General features: G+C 57.9%; 2 protein-coding genes across 3 annotated transcripts in view; one reads left to right on the forward strand and one right to left on the reverse strand.

The window, feature by feature from the left end:
• IQCK (IQ motif containing K) overlaps positions 1-1,942 on the forward strand; it is a 79,272-nt gene extending 77,330 nt beyond the window's left edge. The window contains exon 6 of the mRNA XM_089321649.1: positions 971-1,942. Within this exon, the coding sequence (XP_089177775.1) occupies positions 971-1,038 (68 nt within the window). The 3' untranslated portion in view covers positions 1,039-1,942. The remainder of the gene's footprint in view (positions 1-970) is intronic.
• GPRC5B (G protein-coupled receptor class C group 5 member B) lies at positions 1,678-26,180 on the reverse strand. Of its 2 annotated transcripts, none has more exons than XM_051847465.3 (4): positions 26,006-26,180; positions 13,825-14,848; positions 6,037-6,296; positions 1,678-4,900 (listed from the first exon to the last, which is right to left on the reverse strand). In XM_051847465.3, exons 2-4 carry the CDS (start codon positions 14,825-14,827, stop codon positions 4,856-4,858), a joined length of 1,308 nt encoding a protein of 435 aa, XP_051703425.1. In that variant the 5' UTR covers positions 14,828-14,848; positions 26,006-26,180; the 3' UTR covers positions 1,678-4,855. The 2 variants fall into 2 exon arrangements, with proteins under 2 accessions (XP_051703425.1, XP_008255999.1); XM_008257777.5 differs by lacking the exon at positions 26,006-26,180 and adding an exon at positions 24,701-24,860.

A 26,180-nucleotide genomic window follows, 5' to 3' on the forward strand; every position in this document is an offset into this window, starting at 1 on the left:
ACAAAAGCAAATTGATTCACTTATTTATTGATTGGAAAGGCAGAGTGACAGAGAAGTCTTCCACCAGCTGGTTCACTCCCCCCAGTGACCATGACAGCCAGGGCTGGGCCTGGCTGAAGCTAGGAGCTGGACGCTCCATCGGGGGCTCCCATATGGGTGGCCAGGATACAAGCCCTAGGGCCATTTTTCGCTGCTTTCTCAGGCTTGTTAGTAGGAGCTGGACTGGAAGCAGAGTGGCCAGGATGCTATACCACAGTGCTGACCCTTATCATGCATGTGGGTGGTTCATAAACACAGACGGCAGAGGAGACTCTGGGGGCCCCTGTGGTTCAAGTCACCTCTCGGGCAGTAACACGGGGGTGGGGAGGTCCTGGGACACTCCAGGGAAAGACGTAGGACAAACAAGAGGGTCTGTGCCCAGGGATCCCTCCACCCACCCGGGGGCTTTGGGCTTCCTGATGTGTGTGGGGAGAGGCTGTCTGCTGTGACTCCTCTCCCTGACACACACACACGTGGCGCTGTTCCATGTCCACCTAAGTCTCCTGTCTGGCAGGCTCTGGGTACCACCAGGATCCCGTTTGTGTCCTGATGGTGGCAGAGGAGGAAAGACTCGATCCTGCCCATGTCACCGGCCCCAGCGAGACTCTGGGGTTCCCATTCTGAGTGGGTGCAGGGGAACGGTGTGTGGCTACGGCCCGGCTTGAGCAGAGAGCCTGGGATCTGTCACAACTTTCAATTAAACTTCTTTCCTCCAGGACCCCGGTCCACAAAGCACACCTGTGGCTTCCCGCTGAACCGAGCGGCTTGGGAAAGGCTCCTGGGCCGGCCCCGGGTTCTTCACGGTGGGCTCCTGGGGCCGGGACCACAGCAGGGGCGGCGGTTAGGTGCTGCTGACCTGTCCACGCATCCATGTTTCCAAAGGACTGGCCTATCTACACCCCGCCTGACTTCCTCTTTTGTCTCTTTGCAGTGAAATGCAAAATGGAGGAGGAGGAGGAGGCGGCGGTGGCGCCCGTGGTTAAGATCCTGCGACCTTAGCCCCCTGCGGGAACCATCCTGGCAGAGGACAACCTCCGAGTGCAGCTTCCTCTGCTGTGACTGCTGTGCCACCAAGACTTGGTTCCCGCGAAAACAGAATCCTTTCTGCTCAAGGTAGCAGAAACAGGCATTAGCACGAACTCTTTCGAAAACAACGTAGTTTCCGATTTATCCTCCGATTTTGTTTTTACCCAGATATTTTTCCAAGCTTCCTCAGCATCCCCCTGCACCAGCAGACGTGCAGTGAACTCCAGTCCCCACAAGCTCAAGTTCCCCACGTCCCCGCTTTTGGCCGCCTTCTGCAAAGACCTGCGTTTTAAGTCCCAAACCTCCCAACTGGGTTTCACGTTTGCCTGGTGACATCAGTGCTTACGATCATTTCCAACAGAGCAGGGTCCTTAAATTTCCCTACAAACCCAACACAGGCTTGGACATCTGAACCCAGGCAATTGTTAACAGAGGACTTTTGAAGTTCGGGCCCCAGAGACATAGAGAGGTGTTGCTTTTGTGGGCCAATGACCGTTATCACTCTCATTTGTGCTGTGGTTGGCTGCTAACCAGGATTCTCCCATTCAAAACTCGGTCCCGAGCCCTGGTGGCTGCACTGGGTTGCTGTGACACACTACCACACGGCGGGAGTGAACAGTAAAGCCTTTATTTTTGTGTTAAGAGCAGCATTTTGAAAATGAAACCTTTTTGAATCGGCAACATGGATATATACAGTCACGCAGGGTACAGGTTGATTGTCTTGACATTTAAGGAGTTTTCGTCCCATAGAAGTACGCAAGTCAGCCAGGGGCAGATAAAGGGACATTATAAAACACACATGAACCCATTTAATAAATATATATTATCTATCAAAAAAATGAGCCTCAGCTCTTTATCAATTAACAAAAAGCACCTGCCGAGAGCGCTCCCAAGCTGGTATAATCATTGCATCACCGGATTATAAAAGCCACAGTTGCTCCCTTTTCATTTGGGGTTCAGCCTGAGACATTCCACGCAGCCTGGGCCAACCAGGACCACCCCCACCCCTGCCCCAGTGGGCAGCTGTGCCACAAAAAGCCCCATGCACACCCAACTCCCAACAACCGCACCTTTAACCCTAGAGCTCACAACCTCAGTTTGCTGAGCCCCCAGCACCGCCAAGCCCCTCGTTCCTCACTCTCCATCTCTGGGGGGAGAGATCCACGCTAGACTGACAGTTTTCTATCAAAAGACGAGGACAACAGTGGCTGATAGAGTCCCAAAGCGATTCTAATGACTGGACATGGAAAGATTTGTGCTTACAATGAGGGATTCTGATCACAGACACTCTTCTTCCAGGTGCTTTTCCCCAACCACGCTGTGTTTACAGAAACAGGTCTTAAACACAGCTGCCTCCAAACTTCACGCTTGAACTTGGCTTCTTGGGGGCTGCTGGCGGTCAGTCGCACGGCAGAGCTCTGTCTGATGGGCTCCGAGTAAAGTCCTTAGGGCAACAACAGCTCTCTCTCTTCTCTCCTCACTCTCGCCTCTGCCCCCATGCTGAGGGCACTCAGCCTGCTCTTGACCTTGACCTTAAAGCCAAAATAAAACAAAACCCAGAAGCGCAATAGCCTATCAGAGATTTTTAAAAGAGGAAAGAAGAGAAGGTCTTGTTATTCGGTGAGGTTCTCCCAGGCCTCCGTGGCGGTTCCATTTTTCCAGGGGTGACCGTGGTTGGGGGGGAATATGTCCCCAGTCCTGCCACTTACGCCCTGCTCACCTTAAGCACGTGGTGGACAACACAGAACTTAGAATGAGTGACCGTGTGAACTGCTGCCTTCTGCAGGGGGTGGGGGCTCCTGCACACCAGCTCCCTGCTGCCATCAGAAAGCTCCGAAGGACTCCAGGGCGCGGGGGCGAGCAGCCACGTCCTGGCACAAGAATGTGTGACGCTGTGGTCGTTTCACTGGGTCGGCCCCAGGCAGGCAGGGACCTCTTTATTTTCAGAACAGGGGGTCTGCATGCAACCACCCCGCACCCCACCCGGGGAGAGGGGAGTGTCCTCGCTTCTGTCCCTCCCCCACCTTGCCAAGACCCCAGCTTTGCAGACCACCCAGCCAGGGTCCCAAAGCAGAGGACTGGGATCAGATTCTCTAAGAAGCAAGCACATGCCTTGGGCTGGGTGCGGGGACTCACCCTGGGAGGCCAGGTAGGGGCCGTAGCCTGGTGCCATGCTTTCTACCCCAAGCATGGTGGTGACACAAGAAAGTACCCTAGCTGTAAGGAAAACTCACAGAGGGCCACCCTGGGGGGCCCAGATTGGCCTCATTTTCTCCAGTGCAGTGCAGGGACAGGGGCGTAGGAGGCAGGCAGGGGGAACACAGTTAAGACGGGGGCCAAGAAAAATCAGGTTTATTAAAAGACGCGCAGCTCGGAAGCACTGGCTCACGGAAGGGGTCAGGCCTCCCCCGTGCCTCCGCCCAGTGCGAACCTGCTTCATTTTCCTGAAAGGTTAAAGGCTTATAGGTAGGTTTCATAGAAAAAGCAATGTAGCGACCAGAGCATATGCAAAAGGCCCCACCCTCATCGATACATTCCGTGCCCTTTGCTGGCAATCACGCTGGCCAAACAGTGTAGAGGACGTGGGGCTCCAAGCGGCTGAGATGTTGGCAATGCCAAGGAACAAAAGAATGACAGATGGAAGTCATGGCAGAAACGATGGGCTTTGTAGAGAGCCAGCTGCAGACAACCAGGACCGGGATGTCCCCCACTCGCTCCTCCCAGAGTAGCCGGACACCCCCACATACCCATTCCACCTGCCATTTTCACAAGGTTAACGGAGAAGACCAGAGAAGCCACTGCTACTGAGGCAGCGGCAAGCGCCATCCCTCCTCACTCTAGAGGGCAGCCCTGGGAAACCCTACCACGCGACATCATCATCCCGAAAACCTGCCATGGCGCCCGCCTTCCAACCTGTCTCCTGGAGCGGCTTCCGGCTGGTGGCTCCATCTGAGCTTTGGATAGGAACATGGCCATGAAGCTGGGACAGGGTTTAGAAGAAGGGACCTCACCACCCCCAGCTCTGCAAGGAAAGGGGGCGGGGCCTGCCGTCTGGCCCCAGGCACCAGGAGGGAACAGTGATTGGCCAGTGCTTTCTCAAGGGGACGGTCACTTCCACACCGGGAGAGCCTCCTCCTCTTTGGCACATGCCAGAGTCCCCCCACCATGGCTGGCTCTAAAGCTCACGCCACCATCCGGCTGCCTCAGAGTCACAGCCACAGGCTCCTTCGCTCGCCTGGCCCTCCTGTGAAATGTGCAAACCACCAGGGGGGCCAGTGGAAGCGACCCCATGCCTCACAAAACGGTGGCCTCCAAGAGGCCACCCGGTGTCCGGCACTTGCTGGGGGGAGGGGCCGCAGGGTGGGAGTCCACGCCCCACCCCCATCTCAACAGTCATCCAACACCAGCCTGGGCCCACCAGCTGGGAATCTGGTTCTGTTCTCGCCCCCAGGGGCCGACCCTGTCTTCCCAGCCACATTTTTGAGTAAGCCTAATACTAGTTGCAATTAGCTTTGCTTTAGTTGGCGGGGATTGAGGTTGGCTTGGTAGACTGTGTGTGTGTGTGTGTGTGTGTGTGTGGCAGAGCAGGAAGGGCAGTCGGTGTTAGCTTTTTCAGTTCATCAAGGTTCACATTTACACAAAATCCCCTTGGCTGGGGTTTCCACATCTCCCGGCTGGCTGCGAGGCGGCCTGGTTCGGCTACAGTGACCCCACTGCTCCCTCAAGAAAGACACAGCCAGGGAGTAAGATGGGTAAGAGAGATGCTTATTCTCTGGAACTTAAAAGTCTTTCACCAGTGGTGTCTTCCAGTGTGGCTTGGCGGAGCGGTTGGGATCTGGAATAACATAAGGATAACAGGCTGAGAACCCTCCGTCAACACGGCGCCGGGGGCAGGCCACGACCCGGCCGTCACCTGGGCGGACCGAGTGGCCACCGCGGCACTGTCCCTGTCTACTCACCCAGGACCTCGCCCGCCCACTCAGCTCTCAGGGGCTTCACGTGCACTGGCCTGGAAGGGATGGTGGGGGGTGCAGGGTGCCCCCGAGGGCCAGACGGGCCCCTCTCACCACACTTATTATAACACACAGAGGCCCAGTGCCCATGAGTCACAGGCCTTTATTGTACCAGACAGTGCAAGAGCCCAGTGGTGGCGGGGGCCTTTAAGAATGCAAAGCTGTGCTTGCATTTGTCTTTGAACCTGTTCTGAACCGCTGCAAACCGACGCAGGGTCTCCCATTCACAAGGTCAGAAAAACCAAGTTCCCCCTGGACAGCAGAGACCTTCCCCCACAGCCTTGCACTAACAGGGGAGAACAAAAACCAAACCAAAAAAAGCTCAGGTTGAGTTATGGAGCGGGCACATGGCATCGAGGATGGATCCAATTTACTGCTGTAAACTGGCTCACGTGCTGTCTTGCAAAGAAGCATGGAGCCACGCCAGGGATCAATGTGGGAATGACAGCGTGTCTCAGGACGGCCCGAGAAACGCGATGATGCAATTCTCAGCAGCAAAAAACAACAAAAAAACCAGAATGACAATCATGGTGGCACCCTGTTTGGCATCAGTGAGCGTGCTTCTGTATTTGAGGGGGCAGACACGGCCAACGCTTCCACTTGTTCCAAGATTTCTTTCTCTTAGGAATTGGGGCTGGGAGGACCCCTGGGGACCCAGCCGGGTCACAGAGACCGAGGCCCCCCAGGGGCGAGGGGACTTGAACTAGGTCAGATGTCACCCAAGCCAGCTTCATCGTGCTGGGCTTCTCCTACAGGTCCCTTCCCACAGAGGGAGCCAGATGACAGACGATAAGTCACTGGGGATGCAGGCCCAGTGGACCGAGAGCTAACTGAGTGCAGGGGGGTGAGGGGCGGGGACAGGAAAGCAATGCATGCCCCCGCAGCCTGCCCAGAGCACGGGGTCCCCAACACTGTGCTCTAGGGCTTCCCGCCCAGCCATCGGCCTCTTGCTACTTACCGTGCCCCCGTTGAGGACCACGGCCATCTCGGTCGGCTGGTACACGTTGCTTCTAAACGGGGCGCTGGGTCTGTGCCCCACGCCGCCACTCTGCTTCTTCCCCACGCTGCCGCCGCTGCTGCCGCTGCCACCACCACCACCGCCACCACCACTGTGTTTCTTGCCCAGGCTCCCGCCGCCGCCACCGCTGGGTTTCCGCCCCAAGCTGCCACTGCGCTTCTTCCCCACGCTGCCATTGGAAAATCTTGCCGATCGGCGAGCTGGGGGTGGGAGGGAGGAGTTGGCAACAGGACAACACCCAAAAAAGAAACTCGATTTTGTTCGCTTCCCTGCATCCACAGTGTCCTCCCGGGCTGGCAGCTCCCCCACCCCTCCCCGCCCCCCATCGGTCCTCCCCTTTGTCACAGCCTGATTCAAAACAGAAGTCACAAAGGGGCTTTGTTCTCCAGCAGCTCTAAGAGCCCCCGTGGTGGTGTGCAGTCCAGGGTGCAGGCTGCTCTCTGTGGGAGGAGGCCCAGGCTTCAGCCTCCTCCCCGTGCTCGCCTCCACCCAGCCTGGGGTCAAGGGGGACGAGCGCCATGGACAAAGCCGGTCTCACGCCGGAGTGCCTTTCACGTGCAGTCAAACGCGCTTCAACCCCTTGGCTGCTTCTGCACACGCTCAAGGGCGAGAACCCTCAGGGATGCGCACAGCAAGTTCACAGTGATGCTTGTCTATATAGCAAAGGGACCTCGCCACACTGGAGGTGATTTCTAAACAGGGAGAGGTGATGCAAAGATGGCAAAATACGTCACCACTTTTACCCCTGAAGGGTGAGCAAACAGTGTGTCTTACTTGGCTGAACTTTTTTTTTTTTTTAATTTATAAAGCATAGTGACAGCGAGAGGACAGCAGAAACACAGAAAGGGTTCTTCTATTTGCTGGTTCACCACTGCCCCTGCTCTCCGCCCAAATGCCCACAGCAGCCAGGGCTGAGCCAGGCTGAGGCCAGGAGCCAGGAACTCTGTCCAGGTCTCCCAGGTGGGTGGCAGGAGCTCTAGTACGTGGGCCATTACCTGCTTCCCAGGTGCGTTAGCAGGAAGTTGGGTTGTTGTGTCTTTAAGAGTTTTTTGTTGTTGTTGTTGTTTTTTTAACAGGCAGAGTTAGACAGTGAGAGAGAGAGAGGGAGAGAAAGGTCTTCCTTCCTTCCGTTGGTTCACCCCCCAAAATGGCCACTACAGCTGACGCTGCGCCGATCTGAAGCCAGGAGCCAGGTGCTTCCTCCTGGTCTCCCATGGGGTGCAGGGCGCAAGCACTTGGGTCATCCTCCACTGCCTTCCCGGGCCACAGCAGAGAGCTGGACTGGAAGAGGAGCAACCGGGACAGAATCCGGCACCCTGACCGGTACTAGAACCTGTGGTGCCGGCACCGAAGGCGGAGCATTAGCCTAGTGAGCTGCAGCACCGGCCTTTTAAGAGGTTTTAAAGACAAATTAACCTGGAAAGACAGAGAGAAACTGTAACTGCATATTGCTAAGTGGAAGAGGCTGGTCTATACAAGCCACCTATTGTGTGATTCCAAGTATTTCATGTTCCAGGAAAGGCAAAGCAACGGAGACAGTTTGCCAGGGGCTGGGGGGCGGGGAAGGGGGGACAGGGCATCTTGAGGGCAGTGAGATTCTTCGGTAAGACATGACATGGCAGATACATGCCCCGATGCATTTGTCAAAACCCACAGAACCCTGCAGGACAGGGCAAACTAATTAAAATATGGACTTCAGCGAATCCAGTTATCAATACTGACCCAGCAACTGAAACACACACACACACACACACACACACACACACACACACAGCTAATATGCACTGTTCAACATAGGGGCGGGGGGTGGGGTGGGCAGCATTTGGAAACTGCTGCTATTTCCTGCTCAATTTTTCCATCAACTTAAAACTACTCTTAAAAAAATAACCAATGAGGGGTGGGCACTGTGGCATGGCAGGCTAAGCCACACTGCTCAGGACTGAGTCCCGGATACTCTGCTTTCAATCCAGTGTCCTGCATATGTGCATGGGAAGCAGTGGACAATGGCTCAAATATTTGAGTTCCTGCCACCCATGTGGGAAACCTGGGATGGAGTTCCTGGCTCTGGCCTGGCTGAACCCCAGCTTCTGTGGCAATCTGGGGAATGAACTAGAGGCTGGAGAGATCTCTGTCTCTCCTATCACTCTGCCTTTCAAATAAATAAATAAATCTTAAAGACAACTTATGAAAACCCATGAGAAAGTCAAAGCACTATTTGAAAGACTCCAAGTCTTCTTGGATGGGCTCTTTGCAGATTCATCCTCATTGAAGGACTTCACTAAGCGTCCTGCCTGTCTGTCTAAATGACTTCAAGAGAGTTTGGTTTGTTTATTTTTTGGTTTTGACAAATTGCTTGGGGCAGGGACCAAATCACCTAAGCACTAGAACCAACCTTCTCAGGGCCAGGCATGTAAATTCTATGCATATATATATATAATATATATATATTAGCTCACTGGGTTTTCACACTTACCATTTCCACTCGACATGGAACACAGACCCAGCCCCAGCAGCCTGCCCAGGTCTGCACAGCCGCAGAGGCGGGACCAGCACTGGAGTCCGGCAGAGAACAAACAGCCGTGTTCTTCCCCATCCCCTCAAAGCTATCGGCTCCAAATACTGAGTTTTAAACCATCGCACGTGTCACTAAGAAGCAGCTTGAATTTAAGTGATCCTAGGGCCTGTGGGATGCCGGCAGGGTGGGCAACGCCTGCCCCCAGGAGAGGAACCACCACACAGCCCAGCTTTCCAAACGTGCTCCCCTCAAAGCAACCAAGGTAGGAGTCCACAGCCCAGCTGTGGGGTGCCTAAGCCCCCAGGCCCTCTCTGTACCGGCTGCTTGGGGACCTCCCCTGAGTGGAGGCCAAACTGCCTTCTCCCAGGACTCAGGGGTGGGCATGTGATTTAGGCTCAGCCAATCAGGGCACCACATCTCCCTGGACACACTGATTGGTCAAGGGCAGGGCAGTCAGATCCAATCAGAGTGAACCCTGGGATTTTTTTTTTTTATTTTTATTTTTATTTTTTTTTGCCCAGGCATCCTGGGAAATGTTCCTGTTTGCCACTGAGAATCTGGGCAAGCCTGGAGCTGAGAGCTGCCTTAGGCGAACATAGCCACGAGATGCAGAGACTGCATCCTGTCCCCACTGAGTCTCCCACATGGATCCGTGCCCCAAGCCTGCTTCTCAGTAGACTTTCTTTTATACGTTAGCTGAGTTGAACTGGATTATTTCTTGCAAGCAGCCTCAATAAGCCAGAAGACTGACACCCTACCCAGACGTGAAAGGCCAGCAAGGCTCAGCCACTGGGGGCCCCCCGGGAATCGAAGCTCACAGATGGAATGCCAGCCTTAGCCGGTGTAGACACTGGCAGGCGACACCTGGTTGGCTCCGCCCCCAAAGCCAGCTCCGCGCCCCCAGGAGCAAGCAGAGGGTCCGTGCACCTAGCGTGACCTCAGAGCCCAAAGTCCCACTTTTCTTCCTTCCTCCCCTGGAAGGTGAACATTGAACACGCCCTGTTAATGTTCTCCAAGATGGGATCCAGCGCTGCCCCCCGCGGTACTCTTATCACACACATCACGCCTTGTTGATACACACTCAGGCAGCACTTGCGGAGGTCGTGGGTACGCGGGGTTGCACTCGGGGAAAGGTAATACGAAGGCGCTGGTTGCCGGCGCCTGGCAGAGCCACAGAGCGGCTTGGAGAAGGCCCGCCCCATCTCCTGAGCTCGTTGGGGACGGTCCTCCTGGGAAGAAAGCCCACAAGGCTGGCAGGAGGGCAGAAATGCAAGGAAAACAGGCCCCACTGTACATAGCCCGGGGCATCGGAGGTTCTGTGAGGGCAGAGGCCCAGGGGCCAGCTTTCTAAAATACACACCGGCTGAGGTCCGCACCCCCAGGGAAGTCGGCAGCTGTCCACGGTGGCCAGGGAGCGTACCCCTATGCCCCCAGCCAGCAAAGCGGGTGCTGGTGGAACACCAGCCTTCCTCACCATGACTCCAAATGCAGCCAGCCTCTCTGTGCAAGCTTTGCCAGGGGCTGCACGGCCTGGCCCCACGTGATTTTTGGTGGACAGCTGGAGTGATCTCAAAGATGGCTAGTACCAAAAAAACTCTGACAGGGGCCAACACTGTGGTGCAGTGGGTTAAGCCTCAGCCTGTGGTGTCGGCATCCCATAGGTTCGAGTCCCAGCTGCTCCACTTCTGATCCAGCTCCCTGCTAATGTGCCTGGGAAGGCAGTGGAGGATGGCCCAAGTGCTTGGGCCCCTGCACCCACATGGGAGATCCGGAGAAAGCTCCTAGCTTTGGCTTGGTCCAGCCCTGACCACTGCATTCATTTGGGCAGGGAACCAGCGGATGGGCAATGTGTTTCTCTCTGTCTCTCCCTCTCTCTCTATAACACTGCCTTTCAAATACATAAATAAATCTTTTTAAAAAGTTTGACAACACCCAAGGTTGCTGATGGGGTGGAGGAATTGGGTTCTCCTGCAAGTATCAAGTCGGGGAACAGGAAGTTAGTTGGCCTTTCTGGGGTCCCTTCTGGAAGGATACACCAGATTTAAAGTGCACACTCTTATTCACATCTAGGATTGATTGTGCAAGGAGTTAAGTGATCAGAGGCCGGACGATGCAGCGCTGTTCACCGTGGAAAGCCAGCAGCAAGCAGAAGGGCAGAAAAATAAACGAATGTGCCTCATGGAAAGCTCTGGGCAGTGGCTGACCCCGGGAGGGCTAAGCAGCTCCGCACAGCCCCAGTCAGAGCAGCGGCTGCACCTGTGTGGGTCTTAGAATCGCCTATTCCAAAAATCAGGTGTGCTCAATCTGAATGAAGCAGGCAGGCACTGGTAATTTTCCTAAGCGGCCCAGGTGCCTCTAACATGCAGCCAGGTTACGAATGGCTCCGGGGCCAGAGCTAGGGTGCTGTGCCAGCATCGCACATTGGAGCACTGGTTCAAATCCTAGCTGTTCCACTTCCAGTCCAGCTCCCTGCTAATGCATCTGGGAAGGCAGTAGGGGATGGTGATGGCCCAAGTGCTTGGGCCCCCTGCCACCTACATGGGGGACCCGGATGGAGTTCCGGGCTCCTGGCTTTGGCCTGGCCCAGCCCTGGCCATTGCGGCCATTTGAGAAGTGAACCAGTGAATGGAAGATCTGTCTCCCTCTGCTTTCCAAATCAATCAATCTTTAAAAAAAAAACAGAGCGCCTTTGCCGTATTGTCATGTGAGACACGGCATGCCTGCCTGCGCTGAGGTCTGGCGAGAGGGGAGCAGCCCCTGTAGGCGTGGGCCTCGGAATAACTTTTGTGTTCTCATTTGCTGAACCTACACGGTTCCTGGCCGGCAACAGAGTATTGTTGGGGTACAGCCATCAGAAAGGAATAATAAAGGGCTTTCTTTGTTTTGAAACAGAAAGAGGGGGATGAAAAAATAACTCACTTGGCTGGACGAGGCTATCACAGTGCAAAACAGATGTGGGGTGCGGTGGCTGCGCTGATACCGTGCCCACCAACTGAGTCCTATGTGCACCCACAGTACCGGCTGCATTTTTACAAGACAGGTGCAATCAGACTCAGACAACCAGCTTCCCCCTCCCCTGCCCTGCTGAGCTCTCACAGGGTGAGTTTGGACACGTTTGCCGGCATTCCTGGGCCTCGGTGTCCCACTCTGTGAAATGGGTGTTTGCCAAAACACATCCTACCAAATGCACACAGTGCTGCTGACAGCTCGGTGAGATCTGGGGCACTTCCGTGAGCTGAGCGGAGAGCGATTCCACGGCAGAGGTCATGGGTGTCGGCTTTGCAGCGAGCCTGCCAGGATTCAGACCCCGCCCCCGCCCCCGCCCCCGGGTGAGTCACTTAGCCCCCATATCCCGTCTGCAACCCCTGCCCTCATGAGTTGTTTTTCAAAAAGTATTTGTTTTTTCATTTATTTGGAAGGCAGAGAAAGACAGAGATTGTCCACCTGTTGGCTCACTCCCCAGATGGCTACAACTAACACAGCTGGGCCGGGCCCAAGCCAGGAGCCCAGAATTCAATCCAGATCGCCCATGTGGGTTGGCAGGGACCCAAGCACTTGGGCCATCACCGCTACCCCCAAGGTAGGTGCACTCTAACACAGGAGGCAGCTGTCCCAGGCCCAATGCCCACCCTGTTGCAGGGCTGTCGAAGCACTTAAGAGCACCATGGCACTCACCCCAACCAGGTGTGGCGTGACCAGCTACTGAGCACGGCACCATGCACCTGGGTGAATGGCACTGAACACAGAACAGTGACGATCCGGATGGGGCCCCCTCAGGATTTTAAAGTCACTGAGCTTCTTAGAGCCTCTAGGTGCTCATCTATAAATTGGGTAGTGGTGAGGACTGAGGTAAAGCAGGTTAAAGACGTAGAATGGAGCCTGGCACTCAGCACTCCACAAATGACAAAACTTCTCCCGGAGGGGCCTGGGTGCCTATACTGCACCGCCGGCAGGTCCTATTATGACTTCACCTCTGTATCCCGTTGGGGCAGAGGAGCAGTGCTGGGGGTCCCACGCCACCTACAGTGTCTTCCAAACCTGTTTTTCTGCCCTGGAACCCAACGGGGTCCCGTTCAGCCAACTCGCGGAGTCAGAGGAGATGGCGGGAGATGGGAGTTCGTAGTGGACGATGCCCCAGCCTCCTATCACTCCAGGCAATGTGTGTAGGACAAGCCTCAGAGGGGCTCCTGGCAGGACTGAGTCCCAGGTGCTCCCAGTGCTACCCAGCCCATGAATGCACTTGTTCAGGCATTTCTTGCTCTCCCCGCTTCACCCCTGTACGGCCACCTCCCCTGCACCTGCACCCCAGCCTTGTCCCAGACTCTGCTTTCAGGTGAACCCCAGTAAGACACACATGCCTCACACCAGGGAGCGTGGGACTCCCTGGGTCACTTCTCACTACAGCCTGAGTTCTCGTCCACAGGTGGAGACACAAACCATCTGCTCAAAGCCGCACACCCAGGGAGTGGTGGAGGCAGGATTCTGAACCTTGGCACCTGCCCCCAGGGCCCGGAGTCACACACTCCTGGGGACTGAGGGAGGGGAGGGGACAGGAGTGCCGGCACGAGCGGAGCCACAGCTGGGTCAGGGAGCAGGAGGGAGAGGCGGAGAGGACGGTGACGAGGAAGGGCAGCCACAGCTCAGCGAGGGGCCTTCTGCTACACTCCGGCTCCTGTCACTTCCAGACCATCCCAAGTCACCAGATCTGACTTGTCACAAGATGCCAGAAACCTGCCTTTTTACAACATAATCTGGTTGGCAATTGCTAGGGAATAAAGCTAAACAAAAATCTAATTTGGGCAGGCATTGTGGAAGCGTGGGCGAAAGCCGCCACATACAGCACCCACATCCCGTAGCAGGGTGAAGGTTCAAGTCCTGGCTTTTCACTTCTGACCCAGGTGATGGCCCAAGTACTTGAGTCCCTGCCACCCACATGGGAGACCTGGAGGGAGCTCCTGGCTCCTGGCTTTGGCCTGGCCCAGCCCTGGTTTTTGTGGCTATTTAGGGAGTGAACCAGCAGATGGAAGATCTCCTGTCTCTCCCTCTCTTTTAAAATAAATAAGTAACAATTTAAAAAATCCACCTCTGGGCCAGTTTTGTCAGTGGGCTCCTGTCCGCTAGGACTGCCCCTGGGACAAGGTGCACTCAACCCCCTGGAGATAGACAGGAGAGACCGTGTGGGTCGCACGGCCCCCGGGGGGCACCTGCTTTACCTGAGCTGTGCTCATCCATCGAGAAGGCCTTGTTCTCCATGTAGGTGCGCGGCAGGTGCATGTCGTCGAACGCCGTCTGTCGCATCCTTGAGTGCGACGTGTCGAAGTAGTTGGGCGGGTTTTCCTGCAGGGGCGGCAGGAGGGTGCAGTGGACCTCAGGGATGGCGTGGAAGACGATGAAGACCCAGCCGCTGGCCACCAGCGTGATGGCCAAGGTGGGGTCGCTCCAGGCCTCCTCCTGGTGCAGCATGGTGTTGCCGAAGAGGTACATGGACATCCAGGCCACCCAGATGAGCATAGAGAGGAAGGACGTGATGAGGAGGAAGGCCCCGTTCAGCTTCCACCTGTGGAACTTGCCGCACAGCGTGAACAGGGCCTGCCCCAGCGTGGCCGCGAGCAGCACCATGTCATAGATGAGGGCCATCACGAAGTCCATGGGCTCGTAGGCGCAGGACGGCTTCGTGTCCCGCAACACCGTCAGTACCAGCCACTCGGTGGCGATGATCACCTGCACCATCATCAGGCACAGCGCCAGGCTCACCAGCTGCCAGCCTGCCGGGCTCGAGCCCTGGCGCACCAGCCTCCGCACGCGCCACGTCTGGCTCAGCAGGCAGGAGAAGCAGAGGGCGAAGAGGACGCCCCAGAGGAAGCGGCGCACGGAGCAGATAGTCTCGTCCATGCGGATGATGAAGGCAAACGTCAGCCCGAAGAGGCCCAGGGTCCCCAGGAGGAAGAGGAAGAGGAGGCACGCGGGCCTCCGCTTCTCCTTGTCCCGGACGCACGGCAGCCGCACCAGGAGGATGAACATCAGAAGCAGTGTGATCAGGGCACCCGCCCCGGCCACCGCCTCCACCACGATGCCCCAGACAGCGTCCAGGTCGCACAGGGACACATATTGAGGGAGGAGGTCCAGCCCGCAGCCCCGGGATGTGCTGGCATTCTCAGAGGCCACGGAGGCGACCGTCAGGAGCAGAAGGAAGGCGAGCACCGCGCGGGTTCTCATCTTTCTGACACCGGGAACGTTCTGGAAAAGTCACGCAGGGGCAGGGAGGGGGGAAGACACATTTATAGTAAGATTCTCACCCTTCCGACTTCGTCCACACCCACCTCGTTCCACACCTGGGGACCCACACGGCTCTGTGGGGCAGCCCCTGGCTGGGGACCTCATCTCCCTCGTCATCCATGGCCGGGTGCCGTGAACAGCCTTGAGCCATCAGTGCCACTGGCTGGGGCATCGGGTGGGCCAGAGACTCACCTTCCCAGTATCCCTTTTGGAATTCCTTAAATGTGAGGCTCCCTGCCCCGAACGGCCCCTCCAAAAGTCAGAGACTCAAATGGAGCTTGAAAGAGAAGGTCACGGCCAGGCCATGAGCCGTACCCCTTCCAGTGGCTCAAGGCTAACAGCTCATATCTACTGCACACGCACACCAGCCTAGGAACGGGGCACCGCCCCCCCTCACAATGCTCTCTGAGGCAGCTCCCATTGTGACCTCCAGTTTACAGGTGACACAACAGGTGTCCAAGAGGTGATGGCACTTGCCCAAGGACACACAAGCCAAGTCCTGGTGGCGGCTCCCCTCGGAAACCCACCAGCGTCTCAAACACTGCAACAGGCAGGCGCCGCACGATGACATCTCGATGCATGATGGGCAGCTCATGTGAGGGTGACCCCCTGGTGGGGCTGGCGAACCTGTGTCCTGCCACGGGCCATCCGGAGATTTGTGACGTCATTCGCGGGCCATAAGGGGCTGGCGCTGTGGTATAGCGGGCTAAGCCTCTGCCTGTGGGGCTGGCACCCTATATGAGTGCTGGTTTGAGTCCCGGCTGGCCTCTTCCGATCCAGCTTTCTGTTTATGGCCTGGGAAAGCAGTAGAAGATGGCCTATGTGCTTGGGCCTCTGCACCCATGTAGGAGACCCTGAAGAAGCTCCTGGCTCCTGGCTTCGGATTGGTACAGCTCTGGCCATTGCAGCCATCTGGGGAGTGAACCAGCGGATAGGAGACCTTTCTCTGCCTCTCCCTCTTTCTCTCTCTGCAACCCTGCCTCTCAAATAAATCTTAAAAAAAAAAAAATGCCTGCAACAGATTAATTGAATTTCTTTTTTTTTTCTTTTTTGACAGGCAGAGTGGACAGCGAGAGAGAGAGCCAGAGAGAAAGGTCTTCCTTTTGCCGTTGGATCATCCTCCAATGGCCGCCACGGCCGGTGTGCTGCGGCCGGCACATCACACTGATCTGAAGGCAGGAGCCAGGTGTTTCTCCTGGTCTCCCATGCGGGTGCAGGGCCCAAGGACTAGGGCCATCCTCCACTGCACTCCCGGGCCACAGCAGAGAGCTGGCCTGGAAGAGGGGCAACCGGGACAGAATCCGGCACCCTGACTGGGACTAGAACCGGTGTGCCGGTGCCACTAGGTGGAGGATTAGCCTATTGAGCCATGGCGCCGGCCAAGATTAATTGAATTTCAAGCTCCACCTGTGGTTGCCGTAGCAGAGCCAGGGCCAGAGCAAATGATTTCACAGGCCTTCCAGGACCCGTGGGCTGGGTGTTCCCATCTCTGCTTGATGCCAGATCAGAAAAACCCCATGGCCTACTGACACCACAGCCGTCCTAACATCATAGCACAAGGCACGACTCCTGCTGCACCACTGGTATGTAAAAGTATTGCCCATACAGTGACACGCAGAAAACAGTACTTTTTATTTTGAAAGGCAGAGAGACAAAGATGAGACAGAGAGACAGAGCTTCCATCCCCAGCTTCAGGCTAGGCCAAAGCCAGGAGCCAGGAACACCATCTGGGTCTCCCACGTGGGGAGCAGGGACCCAAGTGCTTGGGCCATTGCTGCATCCAAGCGTGCATGAGCAGGAGGCTGGAATGGAGAGTGAAGCCAGGTGTCCAACCCAGGCACTCGGATGTGGGATGCTGAATCGCTGTGCCAGTGTCCACCCCAGCACAGAACGCTTGGCAATAAACTGTGTTGCTGCCCATGTCACACTTCTCACTGCTGTGTAGAGTGTGTTCCCACGTACGCCAGCAACAGCCACACGTCTCACCTTGATGGCGTCTCCTGCCTGCTGGAGGCCCAGCTGAGTGTGTGACCTGCGCCACCCAGGGTCCCGCGAGTGCCCCCAGGACGCTTGCACAGTGACACCATCACCTAACCTGCAGGGCTCAGAATCTGTCCCTGTCTCCACGTGGCACATGACTGTCCTGTCCATCCTGAAGGAAAGGGGCTGCCTTCCTCCTCCTCCTCCTCCTCCTCCTCCTTCTCCTCCTTGAGCTCTCCAGAGGACACGCCCTCCCCACCCCACCCCACTCAGCTGCTGCCTGGAGACCGGCAGGACCCTCCATGCTGCTCACTGTCTTGTCCCCACGGGTGCCAGACTGCACAAGGCAGCTCGGAGACGGTGACAGGCATCCCCCAAGCCTCCTTTGTCCGCGGGGGCTCTGCCCGCTAGGACACACCGCCACCCTCGCTGGGAAAGCCGCCCCTCCCGACGGCCATCAACAGCACAGTTCTTGCCCAAGGTCATAGCCGGACTCCTCTCAACAGAGCTTCCTGTTACCTTTCTTGGCTGTAATCCTTTTTTTTTTTTTTTTGCCTGTTTACTTTGTTTCTCTCTCGCCCTCCCCCTCTCCTCCCTTCCTTGTCCTCTCTTGCTCAGGGGTGGACCAGGCTCCGCAACCTTGGCGCTGGCCTCCGGGCTGCATCACACAGTGCCATGGGGCTTCTTTCTGTGCCTCCCCAGGTGTTTGGCAGGGTCCCTGGCCTCTGCCCACCAGACGCCAGCAGCGCACCCTCTCCCCAAGCTTGGACAATCCAACTGCTCTAGACACCGGAAACGGCCCCTAGAGAGTGAGGCTGCAGTTGCCTGGATGAGAACCGTGGGAGTGGACTCCAGCACCAGCACACAGCAAGCAGTGAATGAGCGAGAGTGCCTTATTCATCCCGAATGCTCTCTCCTGCACCTGCCTGGCTTCCTAGAAGGCCACAGCCTGCACAGGTCTGTGCGTGAGGCTCTCCTCCAGGCTTTGCAAAGCCAGTCCTACCGCCTTGAGCTGGGCCCATGCGAAGCACTGGAGCCAGCCACCCTCCCCGTGGCTCCAAGCGTCCCTGGGGCTTCCGTAAGTAAATGCAGTATCGACCGCCTCCCTCTGTGCTCCTTTATGGAGATCTTGCAAGCGTCTCAGATCCTGCCTTGGCCGTGAGGCCATCGATGGGCATGAATTATGGATGTGATGGTGGGAGAAGGTGCCTGGTGCCGTGGGATCCTCTCCTTTGCCTGCAGGGGAGAAGATGCAGGCCCAGACAGAGGGCATCTAGCAGGGGATGCCTGCTCGCCAGCATCCTGCCTGGGCCAACTGGGGGGTGAGGCTGCACCCCAGTGCTATCCACGGCCCTGCCCGCGGGTTATTAGAGTGTCACTGCGGCTACTTACGCCCGTGGTGCCATCGGTCACTCAACTCAAGTCCTTTAAAGTGACCCACTTTAGAGACAATAAACACATTAAATACATAATTCTTGATGTTCTGAACTTGCTCGTTAATGGGATATATTTTCAATGAGGATGTCCCAGGGGCACATCCCTCGGAAAATTATTATCCTAAACAGAACTGCCTTTTTTTTTTTTTTTTTTTTTTTGGACAGGCAGAGTTAGAGAGAGACAGAGAGAAAGGTCTTTCTTTACCATTGGTTCACCCTTCAATGGCTGCTGCGGCCGGTGCACCACATTGATTCAAAGCCAGGAGCCGGGTGCTTCCTCCTGGTCTCCCATGGGGTACAGGGCCCAAGCACTTGGGCCATCCTCCACTGCACTGCCGGGCCACAGCAGAGAGCTGGACTGGAAGAGGAGTGACTGGGACAGAACTGGCGCCCCAACGGGGACTAGAACCTGGAGTGCCGGTGCCGCAGGTGGAGGATTAGCCTAGTGAGCTGCGACGCCAGCCTAGAACTGCTTCTTGTGAGCTCCTGGAAGAAGCAGGGGATGAGCATTTCAGAACTGGATGTGGACAGGTTGGTGATGCGGCGGGTTAGTCCCTGCATCCCACTTCGGAGTGCCTGGCTCTTCCACTCCTGATCCAGCTTCCTGCAAATGAGCACTCTAGCAGGCATCAGGTGACAGCCCAAGTACTTGGGGCTCCTGCTACCCATATGGGAGACCCACAAGGAATACTGGGCTCTTGGCTTCAGCCTGGCCCGTGGACTGAACCAGCAGAGAAAGATCTGTCTCTTGCTCTGCTTTTCAAATAAAAGCCACTAAATGCACACACACAAAGGAACACCAATTGTTAAAAATAGAGAGAACTGGATGCGCTGGAACAAGGTGCCATCACTCACGGCCAGGGTGGAGGGGCCCTCAGACGTCTGTCATCAACATAAACCCAGCAACCGTCAGCAAGCAGCACTCCCCAGGTCACCGGGGGAGCAGCCAGGCCCAGGCTGGGAGCGTGGCAGGTGCTTCTGGATCCCCCAAGGCCTGCAGCCTTCATCCAGGAGCCATTTCCCCCTACCACGGGCCACTGGGCAAGGCTGAGCGCTGGGAGCAGGGTACGACTCACTCCTGCTGGGTAGAGCCCAGGGATGCTAAGTTTCCTACAAGGCACAGGACGGCTCCACGCCAGAGAACTGACAAGTCAGTCCACCAGGTCAACAGGGCCCACGCTGAGAAAGCCAGGTGTAGCCTTGAGGGGCAACGCTGTTGGGGAAGAACAGGAAGCCAGCAGGCCTCCAGCCTCAGCCTGCCCTCTCCTACAAGAAGCGGGCCTTGGTGAGCCGCCCGGTTCCTTCTCTTAGAAAGAGCTCCTCTCCCAGCCTGGCGCAAAGCGGGACTTGGTTTCCCCAGCTCCCTTCCCTTCCTGTTCGGTCTTCCGACCTCAACAGGAGGCCTGAGGGGGATGAGGAGAGCTCCACACGGTGCCCTCACTCCTGGGAGCGTGCAGAGCCCTCCTGGCCCCGGTCCAGGCCTCCGGCTCCTGCCGGGGTTCTGACACAGGAAGCGGCCACACTCTGGCTTTCCGCTTTTGCTCCCGAGGGTGGAATCTTCCCCTTCTTCCCAGGACAGCTGCTGTTTGTGTGACCCAGCATGTGGTCCTCCCGTTTCGGGAAAGAGCTGCTGACTGTCTTTCGGAGAGCTCCCTGGAGCCCGCGCTCCCGGCAGAGGCACCTGGCACAGGCCATTCAGGCTTCTACCTGCCCTGAACTGGACCTCTGGGTGCCAGCTCCGGGACGCCCTGTTCTGGCAAGGGGTGTCTCTGCTTGCTGGGTTGCTAAGCTGGGAGGAGAGAGGCCTGCAGCTGCAGGACTTATCTGCCATGGCAGCAGCAGAACCTGTCTTAGAGTAAAGCTGACGCAGAGGAAAGATCCGAGTGCCGGGCCCGTGTCCTAATATACGGAACGGCTGGATGCATCCATGCCTGAAGCTGGATCAGTCTTTGCCATGCCAGCAGTCAACAGACGTGCCCACTGGAACCAGGTCTTTCTCATTCAGCAACACACAAATTCTCATTTTTTCACAACCTCCTATGGCCCATCGCTTCTAGGAAGTCCTCCACGTCTGACCTCCCGGGCTGTGCCTGCAACCAAGGGCAGCCAGGGGCTGCAGCAGGGGCCCAGTTGTCCCCCGGACGCCCCCGAGGCGAGAGCCACCCTGCTCCACGGAACAACGTCCAGGATGGCCAGGGTGGGCATCACACATCGGGCCAGGGCACGAAGCCAGGCCTAGGCCGCCTGGAGGATCCAGAACTGCCCTGCAGAGCTTTCTGCCACTGCCTCTGTGACAGTGACAGTGACAGTGAGCTCTGAGCGCGCTCACCATGCCCGGGGCCTCTGTGTATACAGATTCCTTGTCACCCGTGCAACAACCTCACGAGGTAAGCACTCTTACCATTTCCATTTTGCACAAAACCGTGGTATAGGGAGGTCCCAGGCTTGTCCAAGATCACACAGCCAGAAAGAGGTGGAGCCAGCAGGCAAACAATTGTGATTGTCCCTGGGCTCTCTCTGTGGACCAGGCTCTACAAGCCGAGCCTTCTGCAGGTCTATCAACTCAGACCCACCCCGCCCCACCACACACCTCGGGCCACCGCCTTGGTGGCCCACGCCAGGATTTTTAATTATTTCATTTTATGATGCCCGCTCGTGGCCCCATGCCAAGCCCAGCACCGCATCTGCCTTGTTTTGCACCAATTCCCCAGGGCCTGGCACACGGGGAGGGCCCCCCATTTATCCTGCTGATAAACATAGTCTCTAGCTCTCCCATCACCTACAGAGGAGTGAGGGTCCGAAAGGCTTGAGCTTAAGTTTGCTCCTTGGACAGGCAACACTTGGACAGCAGCACTGCCTGGGATGGTGTCAGAAACCCGGACTCTAGGGGCTGGGGGTGGGGGTGGGGATCCGGACACCTGTGTTTCCATGAGTCCCGCATGCAGGCGTTGCCTGGGTACACGGATGCAGGACCCTGCCCTCCCCAGCCCCTGCCCCAGAGCCCCCTGGCAGGTAAGCCCCCTTCCTCTGAGTGAGCCACCTGCTGCCTCCCATCCCGGGAGGAACAACATGATTAGAGGTTTCCAGAGGGCCTGGAGGCAGAGCTGGCTGGGACAGCATGAAGAGACCACAAGGGACCCATGGGGGCAGGCGTGCGGCTTCTCAAAAGGAGCAAGGAAGAAACGCAGGGAGCGCGCAGGGCTCGGCTCCCATACTAATTACCACGCTGCCAGCCAGGCTCCCAGGGACTCACCCAGGGCTCAAGCACACTGCATCGCTCCCTCTCTCTGCCTCTTTCTCTCTGAGCCACCACAGGAGGCAGAGGGGCAGCATGGTCCCTTTCTCTCCTGCTGGGGCCTGCAGCGGCCGTGACCCATGCAAGCAGGATTCCTTGTGTGTGAAGGACCACATGGCCTGCCTGGAGACACCCCCCCCCACACACACACAACACACAGCTTCCCTGCTCCGTAAACTTTGGAGTCTGACATAGTGGCTTCAAACCCTGCCCCGGGACACCTGCCGGTAGCCTCTGACCCTGGGCAGCTGACTTCATCTACCTTGCCTCAGTTTTCTCATCTGCAAATGGGGGTGACAATGATGCTTACCCCGTGGGGTTGTGGTGACAGTTACAATAATTAGCAATTAGGGGCCAGTGCTGTGGCACAATGGGTTAACCATGTGGAACGTGTCTTGGCTGCTCCACTTCCCATCCAGCTCCCTGCTAATGCACCTGGGTAAAGCAGCCTAAGATGGCCCAAGTGCTTGGCCCCTGCCACCCATGTGGGAGACCCGGGTGAAGCTCCTGGTCCAGTCCTGGCCATTGTGGCCATTTGGGGAGTGAACCAGAAGATGGACGATCTCTATTTCTCCCTCTCTCTCTGTAACTCTACCTTTCAAATAAATAATAAATCAGTCTTTAAAAAAGATACAAAATAAGTAGTAATTACAATGTGGGACAGTGTGGTTCACGGGGGAGTAGGCACCTTTTAAAGAAACTGTTAATATAGACTGGCAAGTCTCCGCTGACCGAGAGGGGGAATGAACGCTTCCGAATTTCTGGCACGGGGACACCCGGAGGCCGTGTGGCGGGGGCTCCCACGGGTGTTTGTCCACCGCTGGTTTCCAGGCTGGGCCTCCCCCACGCTCCGCGGGGGTGGCAGCACCCCCGGGCAGACACGAGCCCAGACCCTGGGAGTCTCGCTGAGCCTGGCCTGGCTCCCCTTTCCTATCCAGCCCTGGGAGAGGAGAAGCGAAATGCACAAAACCGAGCGAAATGCACAAAACCGCTGGCGGAGCCGCCTTTCGGTCTCACCTCTGCTGCTCCCAGCCAGGCCCCAGGGAGGCCCCCACTCAGGCTCCCTCCCAGCGCCTGCCAGGTCAGCGGCATCGGCATCGGAACTTCGCTCTCTTGAAAGCTGGTAATGGGGTGGGGTGGGAGGAGCCACAGGAACACGGAAAGGGAAAAAAACAAAGCAGGGCATGGGGCCAGCGGCCAGCGTTGTGGTGTAGCAGGTTCAGTGCCCACCTGACACCCGCATCCCTATCAGCGCGCTGCTCTGCTGGCAATCCAGCTCCTGGCTAATGCACCTGAGAAAGCAGCAGAGGCTGAGAGCCCAAGTGTTTGGGCCCCTGCTACCCATGGAGGAGACAAAGTACAGTCCCGGCTCCTGGGTTCCGCCTGGCCCAGCCCCGGCTGCTGGGGTCCTTTGCAGGGAGGGTGGGGGGAGGTGATGGCAGATGGAGGATTACTCTCTTTCACTGTGTCTTCCAAAGAAATAAACATTAAAAAAAAAAAAAAAGAAAAGAAAAAAGGAGCAGGTGGGGGTGTAACGGACTTTTCTGCCTCTTGGTTCAGCACGCCCCTGGGTGCCTGGCACAGTTTAGCTTCAGAGTGGAGGACCTCAGTGGGCGGGAGACAGCTGTGACACTGATGGGAATGACCCAACCTCAGTCTGCCTCTCTGTAAAAGGGGTGCGGCTGCGGTGAACGTGCTGGACTCAGTGCCTGGCCCAGAGAAGGCCAGAAGACAATCACCCCGTCCTCCCGATGGGACACGAAGGCAGAGGTCACGGTCACGCAGTTTGGCCACAAGCATTCCTGGTGTTCACGGAACGAGCAGGGGCCACGGCTTACTTTTCCCAGCTCCTGACCCCAAGGCCTCTCCAGCGCCCTCCTACTCTGACCACCCACGTCTGGCAGAAGCCCAGGACGTGGCTACAGAGGCGGCCTCCCCACGCAGCCCGGCGTTCTGCTCTGTTCCAGCCCCCTCCGCCCGAGCCGGGAGCCGCCGGTGACTTCCTGCACTGCCAGATTAAACCGCGCCAGGCTTCCTGACACTAAACTCTTTTCCAGACCTGCGCCTCTCACCTTCTCCCATCTTTCCCAAGTCCCAGGGTCTCCTAATCCTCACTCCCCAAGGCTGACCAGCACCCCCCCCCAGACTTGCAAGAACACAAGCTCCAAGACTTCATGAATATGCAAAGCAGCTGAGGTCCGTAAATAAAAGCAATCATTTAAATGCAAATTGCATCCTTGGCTGTCCGTTCCAGCGTGGACGGGTTCCTCTCAGGCTGTAATTCTGGGTGGAAAATGTGACTAACACGGAAGGCGTCCGCAGTGGCGCTTACGGGGGCCTGGGCTCGGGGCGGGGGGCTGGTTAGTGGAGAGTGGGTTTTAAAACCTGAGCCACGCCTCAAGGCGCTCCCCACGGCTGGACAAAGGCCCTTGGAGACTTCCTCCAGTGCCAGTCCCAAAGCCAGAACGGAGGACAGGCTGCCTTGCCTCCAGATCTGTCTGGAGAACTATTTTTTTTTTAAACCAGATCCCACAGCCCCCTGCTCAGAACTCTTCGGAGACTCACTGGCCCAAGCAGAACAAACCCTCAGCTCCCTCGGGCCTGAAAGACGGTGGTCAGCTGGTCCCCGCTGCTGCCACCCCCAAACCTGCCTCCGCTTCCCAGCCACAATGGCCTTTGTTTGGGTCCTCTGAGCTCAGTGCCACTGCCGAGCCTTTCCCAGGGCCTGGCTCAGGCTTTCGCCACGATCTGGGGGTGGGGGGTGGGGGGGATTGCTCAGCTCCAGGGTCCCGCCCCCGCAGGGATTAGCACGGACAGACACCTTGCCGCCCCTCTCCCTGGGGACGGTTACCTCCACTGTTGAGGGTGGGCTTGCGCACCTGCCAAGACTGGAGAGCGGGGGGTGGGGTGGGGGGTTTATATAAAGGCAGCGCCCCAGCCCCCTCCTTCAGATCACAAGTTACCAAGCCAAGAGTCTGAGCTTATCTGTCCCGGCAAACCCCACCGTCTGCAGCCCCCGTCCCCAGATGGAGACTCCCGCCGCACGCCTCCCAGGCTCAGCTGCCCCTATCAGACCTGGAACTCCACAGCCTGCGTACAAACCTGGCAGGCACCAGGGCTCCCGGCCACCAGGTGCCAGTTCGCATTTGATTTCCGTGCCGTGCGCACGCAGTGTAACTCAGTCTGGACACTCCGAGGGCCCCTGGGCTCTGCCAAAGAAACTTCTGAATTAAGGTTCTTTGGCTGCACGGCCGGGTTTTTTGTGCCAGGTTCCCCCCTCCCCCACTTCTCTCTCCGTCTTTGCGGGGGGGAGGGCAGGGCTGCTCGTGCGAGGCTCAGGTGCTCCCCATCCTGGCCACCGTGGAGCGTGGGCTGGGGCCGCAGGCGGGGACGCACGGCCGCCACACTCCAGGGGCCTTTGTCCGCGCTCCGAGGACCGCCCCCTTAGCGAACCGGGGACAAGTGGGGCGTGGGGGTGCGGGGAGCTGGCTAGGACGGGGAAGGAACGCCGCAGGGGGCAGTCCTCTGGCGCAAGGTCGGCGCGCCCCTCTCCGGCTGGTGCACCAGGTGCAGCCGGAGGCCAAGGTGCAGGACCCCTCCCCCCCCAGCCGTGCTCCTCTTACTGCCCAGGCTGTCCGGGTCCCCGGATGTGTGTGGGGCACTCCAGGGGCTGGGAGTCCGTGTCCCCAAGCGGAGAGGACACAGCACTGGGCGACTTCTTAGCTCCAACCTGACCGCCTCTCCGAGGGCCGAGCGCCCGGGGTCTGGCGTGGAAACTCCACTCCCCGCCCCCTCCCACACACACTCCTCCCCCCCCCCCGCCTCCTCCAGCCCCCACTGGACCCCAAGGCCAGGTCTCCGCTCTGCCTCCTTTTCCCAAGCAACGTTCCCACCCCGTCGGGCCGTTGTCCAGCTCTGCGCGGCCCGGGCCGGCTGCGAACGTGGCCCCCAGCCCCGCGACAGGCAGGTGCGGCTGCTGGACCCCCGAGTCCGACCCCCGCTCCCCCAGCAGCCCCCACCCGCCTGGCGCGCGGCCCCGGGCCCAGCCCGCGCGGCTCCTCTCGCACGACCTGGAGACGGCTGGGCTCCTGCCCTTCAGCTGGGGCCGCCCCCAGAGCCTCCTCGGGGACTCGACCTCCATCTGGTCTGGATCCACAGGACCCCTCCCTCTGAGGGGCCCCCAGCCCCGCTCCGCGCTCTGAGGCTCCTCTCTCGCTGCCCTGGGGTCCCCTGGCCGGAATCAAACACCTCCCCGACTCGGCAGGTTAACCCTGGGGTGGCGTGGGAGTGGGGGGTGCTTAGGAAACCGCAAGACGCGCCCCTGCAAATCTTCCCAAGTCCACGGCGGGAAAAGTTTTCCGGGGTCCCCGCAGCGCCCTCCACCGCCTTGGCGCGGCTCGCACTCACCGACCCCCGCGGCCCCGCGGCGCCGGCGCTCCTGCTGGCCCTGGCCCGAGTCACATCCCTGCGGCGCGGCCGCGGCTCCACTCCGCGCGCGCACACCCGCCCGCCCGCCGCTCCGGCCTCACTGCATCGCGCTCCGAGCCGCCGCCGCCGCGCGAGGCGCCCCCTGGCCCGGCTC

Source organism: Oryctolagus cuniculus, chromosome 19 (genome assembly GCF_051225735.1).
Source record: "Oryctolagus cuniculus isolate XC-2025 breed Fujian yellow rabbit chromosome 19, ASM5122573v1, whole genome shotgun sequence".
In the NCBI taxonomy this organism is placed as follows: Eukaryota; Metazoa; Chordata; class Mammalia; order Lagomorpha; family Leporidae; genus Oryctolagus; species Oryctolagus cuniculus.

Excerpts from the sequence above, each read along its gene's own strand:
- GPRC5B (XM_051847465.3), bottom strand. The coding sequence starts at position 14,827 with ATGAGAACCCGCGCGGTGCTCGCCTTCCTTCTGCTCCTGACGGTCGCC. Across the intron at positions 6,297-13,824 it reads GATGGATGAGCACAGCTCAG|CTCGCCGATCGGCAAGATTT; the intron begins GTAAAGCAGGTG and ends TCCCACCCCCAG. Across the intron at positions 4,901-6,036 it reads TGGTCCTCAACGGGGGCACG|ATCCCAACCGCTCCGCCAAG; the intron begins GTAAGTAGCAAG and ends ATGTTATTCCAG.